The sequence below is a fragment of the Sylvia atricapilla genome, chromosome 7, assembly GCF_009819655.1.
Source record: "Sylvia atricapilla isolate bSylAtr1 chromosome 7, bSylAtr1.pri, whole genome shotgun sequence".
Taxonomy (NCBI): domain Eukaryota; kingdom Metazoa; phylum Chordata; class Aves; order Passeriformes; family Sylviidae; genus Sylvia; species Sylvia atricapilla.
The window spans coordinates 15,561,171-15,577,710 of NC_089146.1; the positions used below are offsets into that span (position 1 = coordinate 15,561,171).

A 16,540-nucleotide genomic window follows, 5' to 3' on the forward strand; every position below is an offset into this window, starting at 1 on the left:
ATAAGAGAATAAATATATAAGTATTACAAGAAATTTTAATTATCATAGTTAACATTAAAATCTTTTCTCTCAGATGGAGTGCTCTTAATAAAAGTCTTTTTTCCTTAGATGACTTGAATTTTAAATGACTTTCAGTATCTTGAATAGTTACACAAATCTTCTATTTCTATTGAGCTATATATTTCCCGTTTCTTTATGATTGAAGTTTTTAATCTTTGTTTTGTGCACTGTCTTGTTCTTTTTTTTTGCTGGTGCTTTAAAAACTGAGATTTCTTTTCTTTTGAAGTTCTTAAAAAGAAACCTGAAGAGGAAGAACCTAAACCAGAAAAAGAGCCTAAACCAGAAGTTAAATCAGTACCGACACCAGTAGAAAAAATTAAGAAACCTGAAGGTACTAGATTACTATCAAATCTAATTTTTTTAATTAATCCCACTATTAAGTAGTATTTTCTTAAGTTCAGGAATGGAACTAATATCTTAAAAGATAGCTTGCAGTGGCCTAATTGTGCAATTTAAGTCTTAGCTGGAAGCACAACCAAGTTTGACATTTGCATTTGGATCTGTATTCTGCATTTTGAGATAGTTTCTCAATCTTCATTGTGTACAGGAAAGAGCTTTGCAAATATTTTATATAATAATGATAAAAATATCACTACAGCAAAACAGTTAATCCAAGCATTCTTTTAGGTAACATTTTACAAGTATGTGTCCTTTTATCCATTTATAGTTTCTAATTTATTCAAATCTTACTCTCAGAAATATTCCTAAACCTTATGAACCTCTGAAACTGTTTACATGTAAAAACAATGAAAGCTTTTAAATACACTTGAGGGTATTCTATTTAGGGATTTAAGATTTTTTTAATATATCTTACAAAAAATATATTATTTTAAAGTCCCAGAAGTTCCTACGAAGAAAACTGAGATACCTGCCATAAAAAAAGAGGAGAAACCTGTGCCTGAACCACCAAAAGGTACAGACGTGTGGTGCTCTTTTTCTTTATTGCAGCAACTAAACGATATTGAGTGCTGAATATCATGCTCTATTAACATAATGCATTACTGTCCTCCATTCTGTCATGACTACTGTGTCCTCATTAACCAGTTTGCAATCTTCTGGATTTCTTGTTGTCTTTATTCTTCAGTGCTTGAAAAATTCATCTCTTTTCCATTGTTTGCAATCTTGCTTTACAAGAGTTAATCTCAAGGTAATTTCTTGCTTTTTGGCCAAATAAAGCAGAAACAAATAAATTCTGTCTTCATTTAGCTCTCTCTGTGTTGTTGCTCCTAACTTCAAATGTTCAATGTGATTGCAAAAATGTAAACTAACCTACTTGTAATTTCTGTGTTTGAAATGGCAGAAACTAAGCCAGAATCTGTCCCAGTTCCTGGGCCTGAACCTAAACCTGTAGTAGGTAAGAATTCTTTAGTCGTGCATACTGGTGAAGCCTTTTTGTGTGTCTGATATTTTCTGTTCGGGGTTTTCTCACTAAAACATTGTCCATACAATCATAGAATATCAGGTTGGAAGGTGACTTCAAGGCTAATCTGGTCCAACCTTTCTTGGCAAAAGCACAGTCTAGACAAGATGACTCAGCACCTTGTGCAGCTGAATATTAAAGTTGTCCATACAAAGGCTTTTAGAATTAATAAGACTAGAACTTTCCTACCATCTACAAAACATTTTTAAAAACCTCAGACTTAAAGTAATGTATTAAAACTTTTCTTTTGCTCCATACAGCTCTAAAATCTCCAAAACCAGCTGAAGAGCCAGCACCCACTGTTGCTGCTCCAGTGACAGCTCCAGTTGTTGGAAAGAAAGCAGGTATTTATGTGTATTCTATGCTATTTAGAAGGGTTTTCTCTGACATACCTAAGTACCTTCAATATAAAAAGAGGGAAGAGCTGTACAATAACCCATTCATTACAGGACAATTTGAGGTCTTATTCAAAGATCTTGTTATTCTAGGTACTGTCACCTAATTTAAAACAAAAACATCTCTGATATACTATGGAGACCAATCTGTGCTCTTTTGTCTGGATGGTAATATGTGTGTCTTTATTTGTTGTCCTACTATAAAATTTGCATATTTTGTTGTATTCTTGATGTTCTTCATGTCTTGATATGTGTTTTGTGAATTGCATCTTGTATTTTCTGTGTAGAAGAAGAGAAGTTACATGTTTCTAAACAATTGTTGTGTTGTTTGGTTTCCTGGTTTTGATTTGTCATTGAAGCCCTGAGGGAAACTGACAGTGATGTTGAAGAATTAGAGTACTACTACTTTCATCTGCCATGCTTAGGCAACACAGCCTGCTGTGGGGAAAAAAAAAAAAAAAAAAAAAAAAAAAAGAGAGCTGTGATGGTTCCATTTCCTCTGAAACTCTCTGAGCCTGTGCTCCACCACAGAGCTGATGTCCATTCTGCTCCCCTACCATTCAAAAGGCCTCATGCTGCAGTAGAGCTTGGATCTTGGGCATTTGAGAAGCCAAATCATTAATGCCTCTTGGCCATTGAACTGGTGATGTAGCCTGCAGTGGCGCAATTAATCTGTTTTATGTCAGTGACCAGATAGCTGTCATTTTCTGGATATAAATTGATGGTCCAATGAGACACTACTAACAGTGGTTTACTTAGTTTTTCTGTTTGTGTGTGTTGTTCTTACCTTTCTTTTGTTGTTACATTGTAAGTTTCTGTTGTGTAAAGAAAAAGTGTTTTATGTTCATTTTATTTCAGGTATAGCTGTAAAATTTATCTTAAAATATATTGTTCCTGATTCTTATTTTTATGAATTTTAACTCTCTAAATTACCATTACCTATGAAACCTTTGTAGCTGCAGAAAAGCCTGATGCATCATCTGTACTAAAGCATAGAGATAAAATGCCCTCAGTGGAAGAAGAAAAGCCTGAGTCAATTGTGTTAAAGAAGATTTTGGTTGAAAAAATCTTGCATGTAAACGAAAAAGTGAGTCCTAAGGAGACAGTTCCAGCCATAGAGCCACTTGAGTATAAAATCTCACTGGAAACAGCTAGTGGAATGCTGAATTCAGAGACAGATGAACAGGAGAAAGTATCTCTTAAATATTTCATCCTGGCTTCTGAAGAAGAGGAGCGAGAAATGACACCTGTAGTTTCAGGAAAAACTACTCCTACAGGTGAGAAATTAGAAGCTGAAATGGATCACGTTACTTACACAAAGGAGGAACTGCCACTACATGATAAGGAAGTGAAATTGATTTCTATAATATCTGAACATACGGAAAGAGATTCTGGAGAAGAAAAGGAGGATGAAATTAAACTGATTGTTCATAGGGAAGATGCCATAGAGAAGGTCTCTGAAAAGCTTAGTGTTCTTCATGAAGGAAAGATTCCTGACCATGAAAAAGAAGAAATTGAATCAACTTATGTTTCTAAACCCAGAAAGACATATCAGCCCAAGGACCAGAAAGGGCTTCTTGGAAAAGAAAAAAAATCAAAAAAAAGTTTGCAACCTGAAAAAGTTCACATTAAGGATAAAACTTCATTTGTGCAGGATATCATAGAGACAGGCATAGCTGAAACTCCTCAGCTTAGAAGTGAAAATGAGAAAGGAGATTTTATTCCAGAGAAATCTGAAGCTCCTCTTGGAGAATCCATGAAGGGATATGACATAAAAAGTAAAATTCAGAGGATGAAGCAATCTGGTACCATAGTACCTGAAATTCCTGTAGATAAGAGTCTTAACAAAGAAACAAAGAAAATGGAAGGTATTCAAGATGACGAGAAAGATGAGAATCAGGATTATACATTAGCAGAAGGGCATTCCTTAGACCTGTCTAAGGAGGGTCAGCCAGGATTGAGAAAAGAGGTTGACCTAGAACATTCCATTGAAGATGAGGAGATTCCCAGAGAAAAACCTCCCACAATTTTTAAACCACCTGTTCTTGAGTCAGAGGAAGTAGAAATCAAAGCCAGAGAAAAATGCTCTACAGAGAAAGAAGTTCCTTATGAGAAGGGTTTAGGATCATTGTTGGCTGAGAAAGCACTCCTAAGTAATGAAAAAACAGGCAAGAAGATTATACCAGAGAAGGAAGAAAAAACTATCTTTAGCACCCACTTAAAAAAAGGCAAAATTGGGCAGTCAAATGCCCCTGAAATTCTGCCTGGGGAAAAAGAACTTGATACAATGATCACAGGAGGAGTGGAAAGTGGAGTTTCTGTGGGAGAACATGGAAAGGGAGTCATACCTGAGTCAGTAAAGAAAGTTGCTGTTCAACCACCACAAAGTCAAGATGAAAAACAAATTCAAGTTCATACCATTCAGGATGAACATAAAGAAACTCTAGATCACAAAAGCAGAAATGATAAAACTGAAGAAAAGCAATCTACAGTAAGTATATCAGATGAAGAAATTTTACCTGAACATGATACTGGAAAAAGCACATCTGATACCATTCAAAAAGAGAAGGGAAAGCTCAGAGACAAATTATCATCAAGCAAAGGGATCCTTGCAAATGGCAAAGATACTTACTCCTCAAGCATAGGTAAGGTAATAACTTCCAAGAAAGCAGAAGGAGAGAAAGAATACCAGAAATCAGAACCTGCTTACCTGACTGAGCAGGCTACTAGACTTTTGAGTGAAAATAAGAATTTGGATGCACCTGGAGAATCATGTGAAGTTCTGGATGTTCCAGCAAAGTCTCATGCAAAGCGAGGTGAGGAAGACTGATGGCAAATTCTTCCACCAAGTGCTTGTACCATTTGCTTCAGGAAAGCACCACCTGCCATTGTGTTTTAGTAACACCATTTGCGATTCCATCAAGTCTGTCAGCTGGCTTTATTGGCATTCAGCCACTCTTCACATGTTTGTCTTACCTGTCTGTACCTACAGCTGTGTCATCACTGTTCATTGTCTTGGTCTTATACTCTTCTAAGACTTCATAAATCGTTCTGTGTGCCATTGTTTTCTCAGGAAAACTCATGGGGTTGTTTTTTTTTTTTTTTTCTAGTATTCATTTTTCCATTCACTGCAATAAAATCTGTCCTGCATTTCATTCATATCATTCTCCCATTAAAAGTATCTTTTATATTTCCTTCACAAAAAAGTAATGAGAGGCCTCAGAGCATGAGTAATATTTTCAAAAGTCTGTTATGATTCATTGCAAATTAAGTTACCAACAGAACATCCGTCACTTGTCAAAGTACCACATTGTCCTGAAACATATATTTAATTTACATAGCTTATATTTTTGTGGTGTTCATTAGTAAAAGTGTGTGGATTTTTAAAAAAACCTGAACCTTGTATGATTTTAATAGGCACTTAAACTATTTTGGCTGACAGGTGGGTATTGAACATGGGCCTAATCTTAAATCAAATGTCAAGGAATGACAAAATTTTACAAATTAATGGGCAGGAAAACACATTAAGAAAATAGGAGCTTTTAAGCTGCCTGTTAGGCTCTACTGCTGGATATGTTATTCCCACATTTCAGGATATTGAACTTACTATTGAGATATATACAGTAGAGGTTCTATAAAAATAGATATATGTTTTTTCCTCCCCTTTCCTCCCCTTTACATGTAAAAGAAAAAATCTGATATCTAAAATAAATGCTTGTCTTAGTTTTAGTAAGTAGGTTTATTTACCTACATTCCTAATAATCTTGCTGTTCTACTTCAGAGGCCAAGCCACCAAAAGAAGAATCTCCGAAGGGTATCAGTCCAGTCAAAGGTAGGAAATTGCAAGCAATACCTTGTCATGGTTTAACTCCAGCAGGGAATCAGGCCCCAGACAGCAACTCACTCACTTCCCTATGGTGGGAGGGAGGAAACAATAAAAAGGGTGAAAGTGGGAAAACTCATGGGCTGAGAAAAAGCAGAGCACACAACCAAAGCAAGACAAGGAATTCATTCACCACTTCCTGTAAGCAGCGATGTGTTCACCCATATGAAGGACAGCAGGGTTCCATCTGTTTTAGGGCAAATGTCATAACTCTGAATGCATGCACCCCTGCCCACCCCCCACCCCCCTCCCCCTGCCCCTCCCTGCCTTCCTTCTTCTTTCTCCTGCTTTATATACTGAGCATAACACCATATGGTGTAGGATATCACTTTGGTCAGTTGGGATCAGCTTTACTGGCTGTATCTCTTCCCAATTTCTTGTGAACTCCCAGCCTTCTCAGTGGTGGGGCTGTATGAGAAGCAGAAAAGGCCTTGGCTCTGCAAGCGCCTCCCAGCAATCACAAAAACATCTCTGTATTATCAAGACTGCTTTCAACACAAATCCAAATCATAGCCCCATACTAGCTACTTAGAAGACTGTTAAATCTCCCCCTACCAAAATCAGCACAGCCTACAATCAAAAGCAATTAATCAGGATTAGTTTATTCATTTCTGAATTTGAATTACAGCCAAGAAGACACCTTCACCAGCAGATGCAGAGAGAAGGAAACTCAGGCCGGGCAGTGGTGGTGAAAAACCTCCTGAAGAGCCTCCATTTACTTACCAACTCAAAGCTGTACCACTGAAGTTTGTCAAGGAGATGAAAGATATAGTGCTAAAAGAAGCTGAGTCTGTTGGGTCTTCTGCAATCTTTGAAGTCCTTATTTCACCATCCACTGCTATCACCAGCTGGATGAAAGATGGAAGTAACATCCGAGAGAGCCCAAAACACAAGTTTATTGCTGATGGCAAAGATAGGAAGCTGCATATTATTGATGTCCAGCTGTCTGATGCTGGTGAATATACTTGTGTCTTACGACTGGGGAACAAAGAGAAGACCTCTACTGCCAAACTTATTGTTGAAGGTATTCCCTGTTTCAAATTTATCGGTAGCCTAGCTACTCCTCAAACTAGAACTGGTGCTCTGTAATTTTACAGTAGTTGGTAGATGCATCCTTTTGTTTCCCTCAATCATTACACATATTATATAAGGTATTTCTGGATCACGTGTTCTATATATAAAGGAGACAAATCAAAATAATTTGTTTCCCACAGAACTCCCAGTGCGGTTTGTGAAAACCCTTGAAGAAGAAGTGACTGTCATTAAAACCCAGCCACTATACTTAACATGTGAGCTTAACAAAGAAAGAAATGTGGTCTGGAGAAAGGACGGTAAAATCATCAAAGCCAAGCCTGGGAAATTTGCTCTGGGTGTTATTGGTTTGTCACATTCCCTCACAGTCACTGATTCAGATGATTCTGATGCTGGCACTTACACTGTTACTGTGGAAGACTCTGAACTATCATGCTCATCTTGTGTTAAGGTAGTAGGTAAGCAACCAAAATCATGTTATTTTTTTCTCTCTTGGATATTTGGGCTGCTTTAAAACTATGAAAACCGTTTCTCGTTATCTTACAACATAAGTGGACACATAAGATTTTTACAGCTATTAAAAACTCGCTGTAGTACCTTAGTTCTTATTCTTGCTTTTTATGACATGTGTATTTGTAATAAAAGTGTTCTAAGCTGTTTTCTTGTGTAACTTTTTGTCATGCAGAAGTTATAAGGGACTGGCTAGTAAAACCCATAAGAGACCAGCATGTTAAACCAAAAGGAACAGCCACTTTCAGCTGTGACATTGTCAAGGATACACCGAACATTAAATGGTTTAAAGGAGATGAGGAAATCCCTGCTGAACCCACTGACAAGACAGAAATCTTGAAAGAAGGAAATAAAATTTTCCTGAAAATCAAGAATGCTGGTCCTGCTGATATTGGAGAATATTCAGTGGAAGTCGAAGGTCGCAGATACCCAGCTAAACTGACCCTTGGTGGTAAGGAAGCTTTTATTTGGATTATATTTAATCAGCTTGTAGGCCATGTTGAAAAACATCTAAATAAACAAACATAAAAGGTAACCTGAATTATTATAAAGCTCTATCAAAACTTGATCTAATCATATATGTGTTCATTTGTATGTTGTAGAACGTGAAGTTGAGCTTCTGAAGCCATTAGAGGATGTCACAGTTTATGAAAAAGAAACCGCAAACTTTGATACAGAAATATCTGAAGATGATATTCCTGGTGAATGGAAGCTGAAAGGAGAAATCCTGAGACCTTCACCTGTAAGCATCCTTGAATTTTACAACACAATTTATTTACATTAAATACTGTGAACGGGTTCCTTGGATATTTATGTTAAGATGTGTCACTGCTACTCAACCAGAATATATGATTAAAATACTGATTCTCTAAGGAAGGATTATATTTTATTACAGCTAAGTTTTGAAGGCCTTCATTTTCTTAAGGTAATATAGCACATAATTCAAGCAATAATAGAAATATCCTACATACATTGTAGGAATGATTCTGGCATTCTAAAGAAGTGCAGAATGCTGAAGAAATGTACTCAGTATTTTAATTACTGAGTAAAAAAGTATTAACTTTCTTCGAAAAGCATTTTCATTCTTCCTACCTGACTCTTTACTGCATATGCAATGTTCATGAATATCCCTTCATCAAAAACCCCTGGCAGCAAGGCATTTACATTGCATTGGTATTTGTACGTAACGAAGTCTGTCATCTCTCCAGACATGTGAAATCAAAGCTGAAGGAGGGAAACGCTTCCTAACCTTACATAAAGTCAAGCTGGAGCAAGCTGGTGAAGTCCTTTACCAGGCCCTTAATGCCGTCACCACAGCTATCCTGACAGTCAAAGGTATGGTGCCCCACGGTGACACCAGCTTAGGCAGAGTCCCCATGGAGCACGTTACAAATGATGTGCTCTCTTCTGCTTTCAGAAATCGAGTTGGACTTTGCTGTGCCCCTGAAAGATGTCACTGTTCCTGAGAAGCGCCAAGCAAGATTTGAATGTGTCCTTACCAGAGAGGCCAATGTTATATGGTCTAAGGGCACTGATATACTCAAGATCGGAGAAAAATTCGACATCATTGCAGATGGAAAGAAGCACATTCTTGTTATCAATGATTCACAGTTTGATGATGAGGGAGAATACACTGCTGAAGTTGATGGCAAGAAGAGCACAGCAAGACTGTTTGTGGAAGGCAAGTATTTCTCATGAAGGAATTAACAAACAAAAAAAAGGATAAAGGATATATCTCTCAGGACTACATTAGCCATTTTTCTTACTGTATTTATGTGTCTACATTACAGGTGTAAGGCTGAAGTTCATATCACCTCTACAGGATCAAACAGTGAAAGAGGGTGAAACAGCTCACTTCCAGTTTGAGCTTTCTCATGAAGATATGCCTGTGAAATGGTTCAAAAATGACAAGAGACTTCACACAAGCAGAACAGTTTTAATTACTTCAGAAGGCAAAGTTCATAAACTAGAAATGAGAGAAGTAACACTTGATGATATCTCAGAAATAAAGGCTGTCGTCAAGGATTTGAACACACAAGCCAACCTGAAAGTGTTAGGTAATTACATAAATAATTTAAAACCTGCTGTAGAATAAATATTAACCATTTTTATAAGTAGAAAGTGACAAAATATTGACATTTTATTATATTTATATAACTAATTTATCTTATCTACTGTGGCTTTTGTAGAGGCCGATCCGTATTTCACTGTGAAATTACAAGACTACAGTGCTGTAGAGAAAGATGATATTACTCTGGAGTGTGAACTTAGCAAAGATGTGCCAGTAAAATGGTACAAGGATGGTGAAGAGCTAATAGCTTCCAACAGAATTTCCATAAAAACTGATGGCTTGCGCCGTATCCTGAAGATCACGAAGGCTGCAGAGAGTGATAAAGGTGTTTATGAGTGTGACTGTGGAACTGACAAGACCAGTGCCAACATCACCGTTGAGTGTAAGTAATCGTGTCTTCTTTAAGGGAAAGTACCAAAACCTTTGTAAACCAGTGTAGACAGACAGACAGCCTCTAGAGAGCAAGACCAAAAATGTACCTGTGGAAAGCATGCTGTTATGATGAATGGCTGAAATATCTAGATTTAAAGTTATTAAGTGATTACAAGATGCAGTATATTGGACAATATGTAAGTATCTGTCACAAAGACAGTGACCCTCTCTGTCCAGCTACTATCAGGAAAAAAAATCAGTTTAGTTCACTGGAACAGATAGCTGGGTTAATTATTAGGAAGACTATTCTTGCCAAAAATAACTAAATTTTCAGACATTTTATAGAAGGAGATTGTAGACTGACATCTTGCTGCTTTTTAGGAAGAGGTTAGATAAACACTTACTGGTCATAGCATTTGAATGCCCAAAAGAAGGAAAAGGGAGAAACTTAAGATGCTTTCCAGTATTACATTTCTATGGTATACAATTTGTGAGTAAACAGATGCAAACTTCTTATTTTTATATATATATTTTTTAGCTCGCTTAATTAAAGTGGAGCGCCCACTGTATGGAGTGGAAGTATTTGTTGGTGAAACAGCACGCTTTGAAATTGAAATTTCTGAGCCTGATGTCCATCCAGTATGGAAGCTAAAGGGAGAAACCCTAACACCTTCACCTGTAAGGATTCTTCATTTTTAGACCATAATTTCCAGTGGAAAAACATGATAAATCATAATGTTTTCTTAGAGGTTTCTTAGAATACTAATATTTGGGGTGGGGTGTGTGTTTCTTTATCACCAGGACTGTGAAATCATTGAAGATGGGAAGAAGCATATTCTTGTCCTTCATAACTGCAAACTTGATATGACTGGAGAAGTGTCTTTCCAAGCTGCCAATGCTAACAGTGCTGCTAATCTGAAAGTGAAAGGTAGAGTCTGCACTTGGCCAACATTTCCCTGTGTATTTCAGGGCATGAGAACAAATCTAGTGTCAGAAAGCATGGTATGAAGTGACCTGAATGAACTCTTCTTTGATTTCAGAACTGCCTCTTATCTTTATCACTCCACTAAGTGATGTGAAGGTCTTTGAGAAGGATGAAGCTAAGTTTGAATGTGAGGTCTCCAGAGAACCCAAGACTTTCCGCTGGTTGAAAGGAACAGAAGAGATCACTCCTGATGAAAGATTTGAAATTATTTCAGATGGAACAAAGCATGCTCTAATTATTAAATCTGTTGCCTTTGAAGATGAAGTAAAATACACATTTGAAGCTGAGGATAAAAGAACAAGTGCCAAGCTAATTATTGAAGGTTTGTTAGACGTTGTCTTTCTAGGAGAGTTCTGGATCATATACTTGCGTGGTTTATACTGATAACGTTGTGACATGTTATGTTGTTACAGGAATCCGCCTGAAATTCATCACTCCTCTCAAGGATGTAACAAAGAAGGAACGAGAAACTGCAGAGTTCACTGTGGAACTCTCCCATGAAAACATCACTGTCGTCTGGTTCAAGAATGACCAACGATTGCATACCAGCAAAGTGGTTTCCATGACAGATGATGGCAAATTCCATACACTCACAATCAAAGATCTTACTATTGATGATACTTCTCAGATTAAAGTGGAAGCTATGGGCAAATCCTCAGAAGCTAAACTCACTGTTCTTGGTAAGAATACCCAAAAGAATTTACCTGATGTATGCTATGAGAAGACTTTTATTAATAAAAATAGTAATCAGAAAGTCTTGGGATTAGCCTAAATCTAAATTATGATTTTGAAAATCTAACAATTTGTTTTTATTCCTTGGTCTCTATTTACCTAGTTACAATGGGTGATTGCAATAACTTTAAAATTTTATACAAAGTTGCCAAGTTAAAACAATGTTCTAAAACTCCAAGACCATCAAAAGAATGTTGTCAGTAATATTAGTAAAGCCCTGAATGATTTCTTACGTGTTTATTTTTTTTTTCTTTTTTTGTAACAGAACTGTAAAAAGGGACTGTATTTAGTCCTTCTTGCAGAGTATAAGCAGGAAATCTATTTTATGGTAGAAACTAGTTGATCTTTCTGGAAGACTAGAACTTCAGACTAAAATATGTCTTAACTCTTGCTTGCAGAGGGAGACCCTTATTTCACTGGGAAGCTGCAGGATTACACTGCTGTGGAGAAAGATGAAGTAATCTTACAGTGTGAAATCAGCAAAGCAGATGCCCCAGTGAAATGGATGAAGGATGGCAAACCCATTACTGCATCAAAGAATGTCGTTATTAAGGCTGATGGTAAAAAGAGAATCCTTATTCTCAAGAAAGCTTTGAAGAAAGACATTGGACAGTACACTTGTGACTGTGGTACTGATCAAACCTCTGCTAAACTTGATATTGAAGGTATGGTTATTTCAGTGGGCTGCTCTGTAGACATCTTTTGGGATCTGTTAGAGGCTGAGGGAGTCAATCGCGTTTTTCTTCTCCAGACCGGGATATTGAGATTGTGCGACCACTCTACAGTGTGGAGGTGATTGAGACAGAGACTGCCCGTTTTGATATTGAAATCTCTGAGGAAGGTGTCCATGGCAACTGGAAACTAAAAGGAGAACCCCTGACTGAATCAGCTGTAAGCAAATATTTCATGATATTTTTCTGCTTGTCTCAACACTTTTCAGGGAGGTGGGGTGTGGGGGAGAGGTTTATTGGAGAAACTAAATTTGATCTCTTTCTGCTTTCCAGAAGAGTTGCTATATTAAAAATAGTGGGTTTTTTTGTTAATGATGCTTTAAATATAGTGCAAATGTAATCCAGAATAGCTAAATAATAAATAGTTTTTACATAAAATGATAAATTCTGCATTGCTAACAATACCTAACAATCAGATATCCAAAGTGCAAAGACCTTGTGGAATTCACTTAAACATAATGGCATTTCAAAATGCAAACTTCAGATTGCATGCTTTTTCCTGTGGGTTTTGAGTTATACTTGGTTTAAATAGATGCAGATCATGTTTCCAAACTCACATTTCTTTTTTTGACAGCTAAAATTGGTGTAAAATGATATAGAACTTAATCAAATATTCTAAACTCCTTGCTGTAAAGATCTGTAAATAAAGAAACAATACAATCACAATTGGCAATAATTTGGCTTTGATGTAATGTGAATTATACAAATATGAATAATACACAAAGATTGGAAGTTGCATGAAGATCAGTGTCTGGATAAAAGAAGGAAAGGTCTTCTTGAGGAAAGGTCACAGCACAAGCTTAGAAAATTCTAGCTCCCTTGGAGGAACTAGGCTTCTGACTGGTCTACATATGTATTAGTATACTAGCTACTCAGTCAGCACAGAAATGTGTTCTCTTGCCCTTTCTTTTCAAGAGGAAGCTGACTGTGTTAAGAAGAGAGTTTGAAAGGAAAGGCCTATGAATTCATTTTTATAAGGTATATTTCATGTGGATGGAGTAGAAGAAAACAGATGCATGGTATGAGAAGTAAGGGCTCTTTTGGTGAGTAGTACAAGCAAGATACAGAAAAAAATTATTTCAATTTGATTTTTTCAGGAATGTGAAATCAAGGAGGAAGGAAAAAAGCACTTCCTTACGCTATACAATGTACGCTTAGATCAAGCTGGTGGAGTAGATTTCCAAGCAGCAAATGCCAAGTCTGGTGCTCACCTTCGAGTGAAACGTAAGTGTCTCTTAAACTGAAATTAATTGATTAATTAAGTGGAAACATGGTACTCACTGCCTCTTTGGAATGGGAGGCATATCTCTATCCTGTATTGAAGCCACAGCAATCCTTTCCAGAACAGCAGCACAAGCTGTCTTAATTTTTTTTTGTTAAGGACTGTCCTATGTGTTTTCAACCTTGTATATCATTTATTCATATAGGAGAAGTAAAATTAAGGAGATTGCCTTGAAGGCTGCTTCATGGTTTGGCATCATATATGCTGTTATGAAATCAAATATTGCAAGCAAAGGCTCTGCTGCATCAAAGTGTCACGTTAACTGGAGAGGATAGGATAACAGTGATAGCTGGGGATAGGGTTAAGAGCATGATGGACAGGGACAGACTACATGGTTGAAGATGACTTGTTTCCCACTCCAATCCTTGCCCTCGCTATTTTGGAAACACATGCCTTATCTAGCAACAGGCATGCAAGGCTTGGCAAGGATGCAGAGCAACTTTCCTGCTGACCTTGTTCAATTTAAAGAAACAGGTTCTGCAAATAGGAAATTGTAGGTGACCAGCCCTCCCCTAAGAACCCAGAGTGGCCTCTTCTATTTAGGGAATGTAAAGAGCAGCATTGCGATGTCTGGCTCTCTTGAGGGAAGCCACCATGGAGATTAGTACGTAAGGGCAGAAGCTCTCTCTTGGGTAGAAGTGACTAATCTAAAAATTATGTCTTCTCCTTACCAAGCTCGAGTAATTGGCTTACTGAGACCCCTCAAGGATGTAACAGTGACAGCTGGGGAATCAGCAACCTTCGACTGCGAACTCTCTTATGAGGGAATCCCAGTAGAATGGTTCCTGAAAGGAAAGAAACTGGAGCCCAGTGACCAGGTAAAGAAACTAAACTTTACTTTTTCTCATGTTTCCTCCTCCTCCTTCTCTTTCAAGTCTCTTCCCCTTCTTTATTTCTTATTTATTCTCTGCTAGTTGAAGTACTAAGGCACAGCAGTATTGTAGTACTGCAGTGTCAAATGCTAAATCTGATGCCTCAGTATTTCCCAGAAATTCCAGTATTCTGGGATACTACAATTATTTATCATACAAAAGGAAACTAAGGTTACAAAATATCAGTCATTAAAACAGTGATTTTATACCTGATTATGTTGGAGACTCAGCCACAAGGATACTGAATAATTTTTGCTCAGGTTACATGGTTACAGTGAGAGGATTTTGAAAGGTGCTATTAGGAAAAGCCTTTTTTTCTCCTGAATGCTGAGTTGCAGTCCAATTCAACATATAAGGGGATTAAGAGGATTCAAATTCCATTTCAGGCATTTGTTCTGGCTCTCAGATAACTCTGAGCAGATTTGCTTGTCAAGCACTTCTTGCTAGCTATTTTTAACCCTTCATCAAGTGCTGGCTCTTAACTCTGAGATTTGAGCAGCCTGGAATGCAGTCAATTAATGTTTAAAGTTAATGGTAGAGGAAATAAATAAATTAATACATTAAGAAATGGAAATTGAAATTACTGGTTGTAAGACTTCTTTTTCTCATACTAGGCCTAAAAAACTAATGCAAATTCAAATAAAAGTTGGAAACCTAAGGCAAAGTAAACTTAGAAGGCATTGCATAACCTAGGAAAGTTTCAGAACCTGTAATAATGCTGCTAATAATACTTTGGTATAGATTGCTATTTCTTTTAAATACAGTATTTAGCATATTTTTTCAGATTTTGCTAGATCTTTCTGAGCTTTAAGAAATTTGCATAAATAAAAATTATTTAGTAAAAGGAATAGAATGTAAAAATAAGAAAATCAAAAGAGATCATTACAATAAGGGACCCTATTACAGTATTTAAGGTCAGATAAACAAAGTTGAAATTCAGCAAGCAGATGAGTCATGAAATAAATCAAGATAATTACTTCTGAGTTTCAGAATAAAAATGTAAAAAGCTATTGATCAGTGCAGTGGATTGATAGTTATGATTGCCTGGCAAGAAACCTATTACATGTTTGGTATTCTGTATAATGGAACATTATTTTGGTCTTTTCTCTCTGAGCTGTCATTTTAATTACATGAAAAAAAAATTAGATTTTATGTAGTTTGTGTATACATTCAAAACTATCATTTGAACAGTTGAGGCTTTAGGATGAAATTGAGAGTAAACCATATATTTACTCAATGCATTGCTTTCTGCCCATTTAAATAACCTCTAGAAACACATTCACAACTGTTAAGAATCAATCTAATTGTACAGGGGTTTCATTTTAGCTGTTGCTAATTCAAATGATTTTATTACCTCTGTGGCTGGCATTCAGCTGAACATGTATAACCTTTGTTCATTGATTTCTTTGTTTACTGTGATTGCAAAGTAGCTTCTGCAATAGGTCATCACAGAAACTAGTCTTTTAGGCAAATATTTTGCCAAATTTTAATAATAGAAAGTCAAATTGGCATTTCCAGAGAAGTGTATGTGGGGGTGCCAAACCTCTTTATAGCTGCTAAAGTTTTTACTTTACAAGTAGCCAGCAGTAATTCCAATTTCTCCCATAAATTTACTTAATTTCTGTATTTGTTCAAAATAGACACTATCTCAAATCAGCCCCCAAATCTTCAAAGCTTTGAGGATTGAGCTGTATCTAGTATATGCAAAAGGAAGTTGTCAAAATTTCACATGGAAGTGGACAACCAAACTCCACAAATCAAAAATAGCATGCTATTTCCTGAAATATTTCTTAAATACTTGTTGTAGATGTTCACAAAGGGGTTTTTATGTATTTTGAAAGGTTGTGATCCGTGCCGAAGGGAGAGTTCACACACTTATTCTTAGAGATGTCAAGTTAACAGATGCAGGAGAGGTATCACTGACAGCGAAAGATTTCAGAACTCAAGCAAATCTTTTTGTGAAAGGTAAGTCAGTCATCTTAGTTAAACCATAATTGGCATTAACGGTCCAATCATGATTCATCCTGGAATATGAAGCTAATACACACTATTTCTCAAATGCGTGGAATCATATATACAATATTCAACTGGTGGATAACTTTCAGGATTTAAAAAAGCCACCTACTTAAAATCTCTGCATTTCACAGAAGAGCTGAACAAGGAAAAACACTGGAAATAAGTCAAATCTGATGAAT

General features: G+C 36.7%; 1 protein-coding gene across 1 annotated transcript in view; it reads left to right on the top strand.

Moving 5' to 3' along the window:
• TTN (titin) overlaps window positions 1-16,540 on the top strand; it is a 240,161-nt gene that overhangs the window by 133,925 nt on the left and 89,696 nt on the right. The window contains 22 exon segments of the mRNA XM_066323289.1: window positions 287-391; window positions 896-973; window positions 1,361-1,414; window positions 1,741-1,824; window positions 5,657-5,707; window positions 6,387-6,782; window positions 6,973-7,248; window positions 7,476-7,751; window positions 7,903-8,042; window positions 8,509-8,635; window positions 8,718-8,981; window positions 9,091-9,357; window positions 9,490-9,753; window positions 10,282-10,421; window positions 10,545-10,671; window positions 10,784-11,050; window positions 11,142-11,408; window positions 11,859-12,125; window positions 12,212-12,351; window positions 13,289-13,415; window positions 14,149-14,291; window positions 16,187-16,310. Of these exon segments, the coding sequence (XP_066179386.1) occupies window positions 287-391; window positions 896-973; window positions 1,361-1,414; window positions 1,741-1,824; window positions 5,657-5,707; window positions 6,387-6,782; window positions 6,973-7,248; window positions 7,476-7,751; window positions 7,903-8,042; window positions 8,509-8,635; window positions 8,718-8,981; window positions 9,091-9,357; window positions 9,490-9,753; window positions 10,282-10,421; window positions 10,545-10,671; window positions 10,784-11,050; window positions 11,142-11,408; window positions 11,859-12,125; window positions 12,212-12,351; window positions 13,289-13,415; window positions 14,149-14,291; window positions 16,187-16,310 (3,984 nt within the window).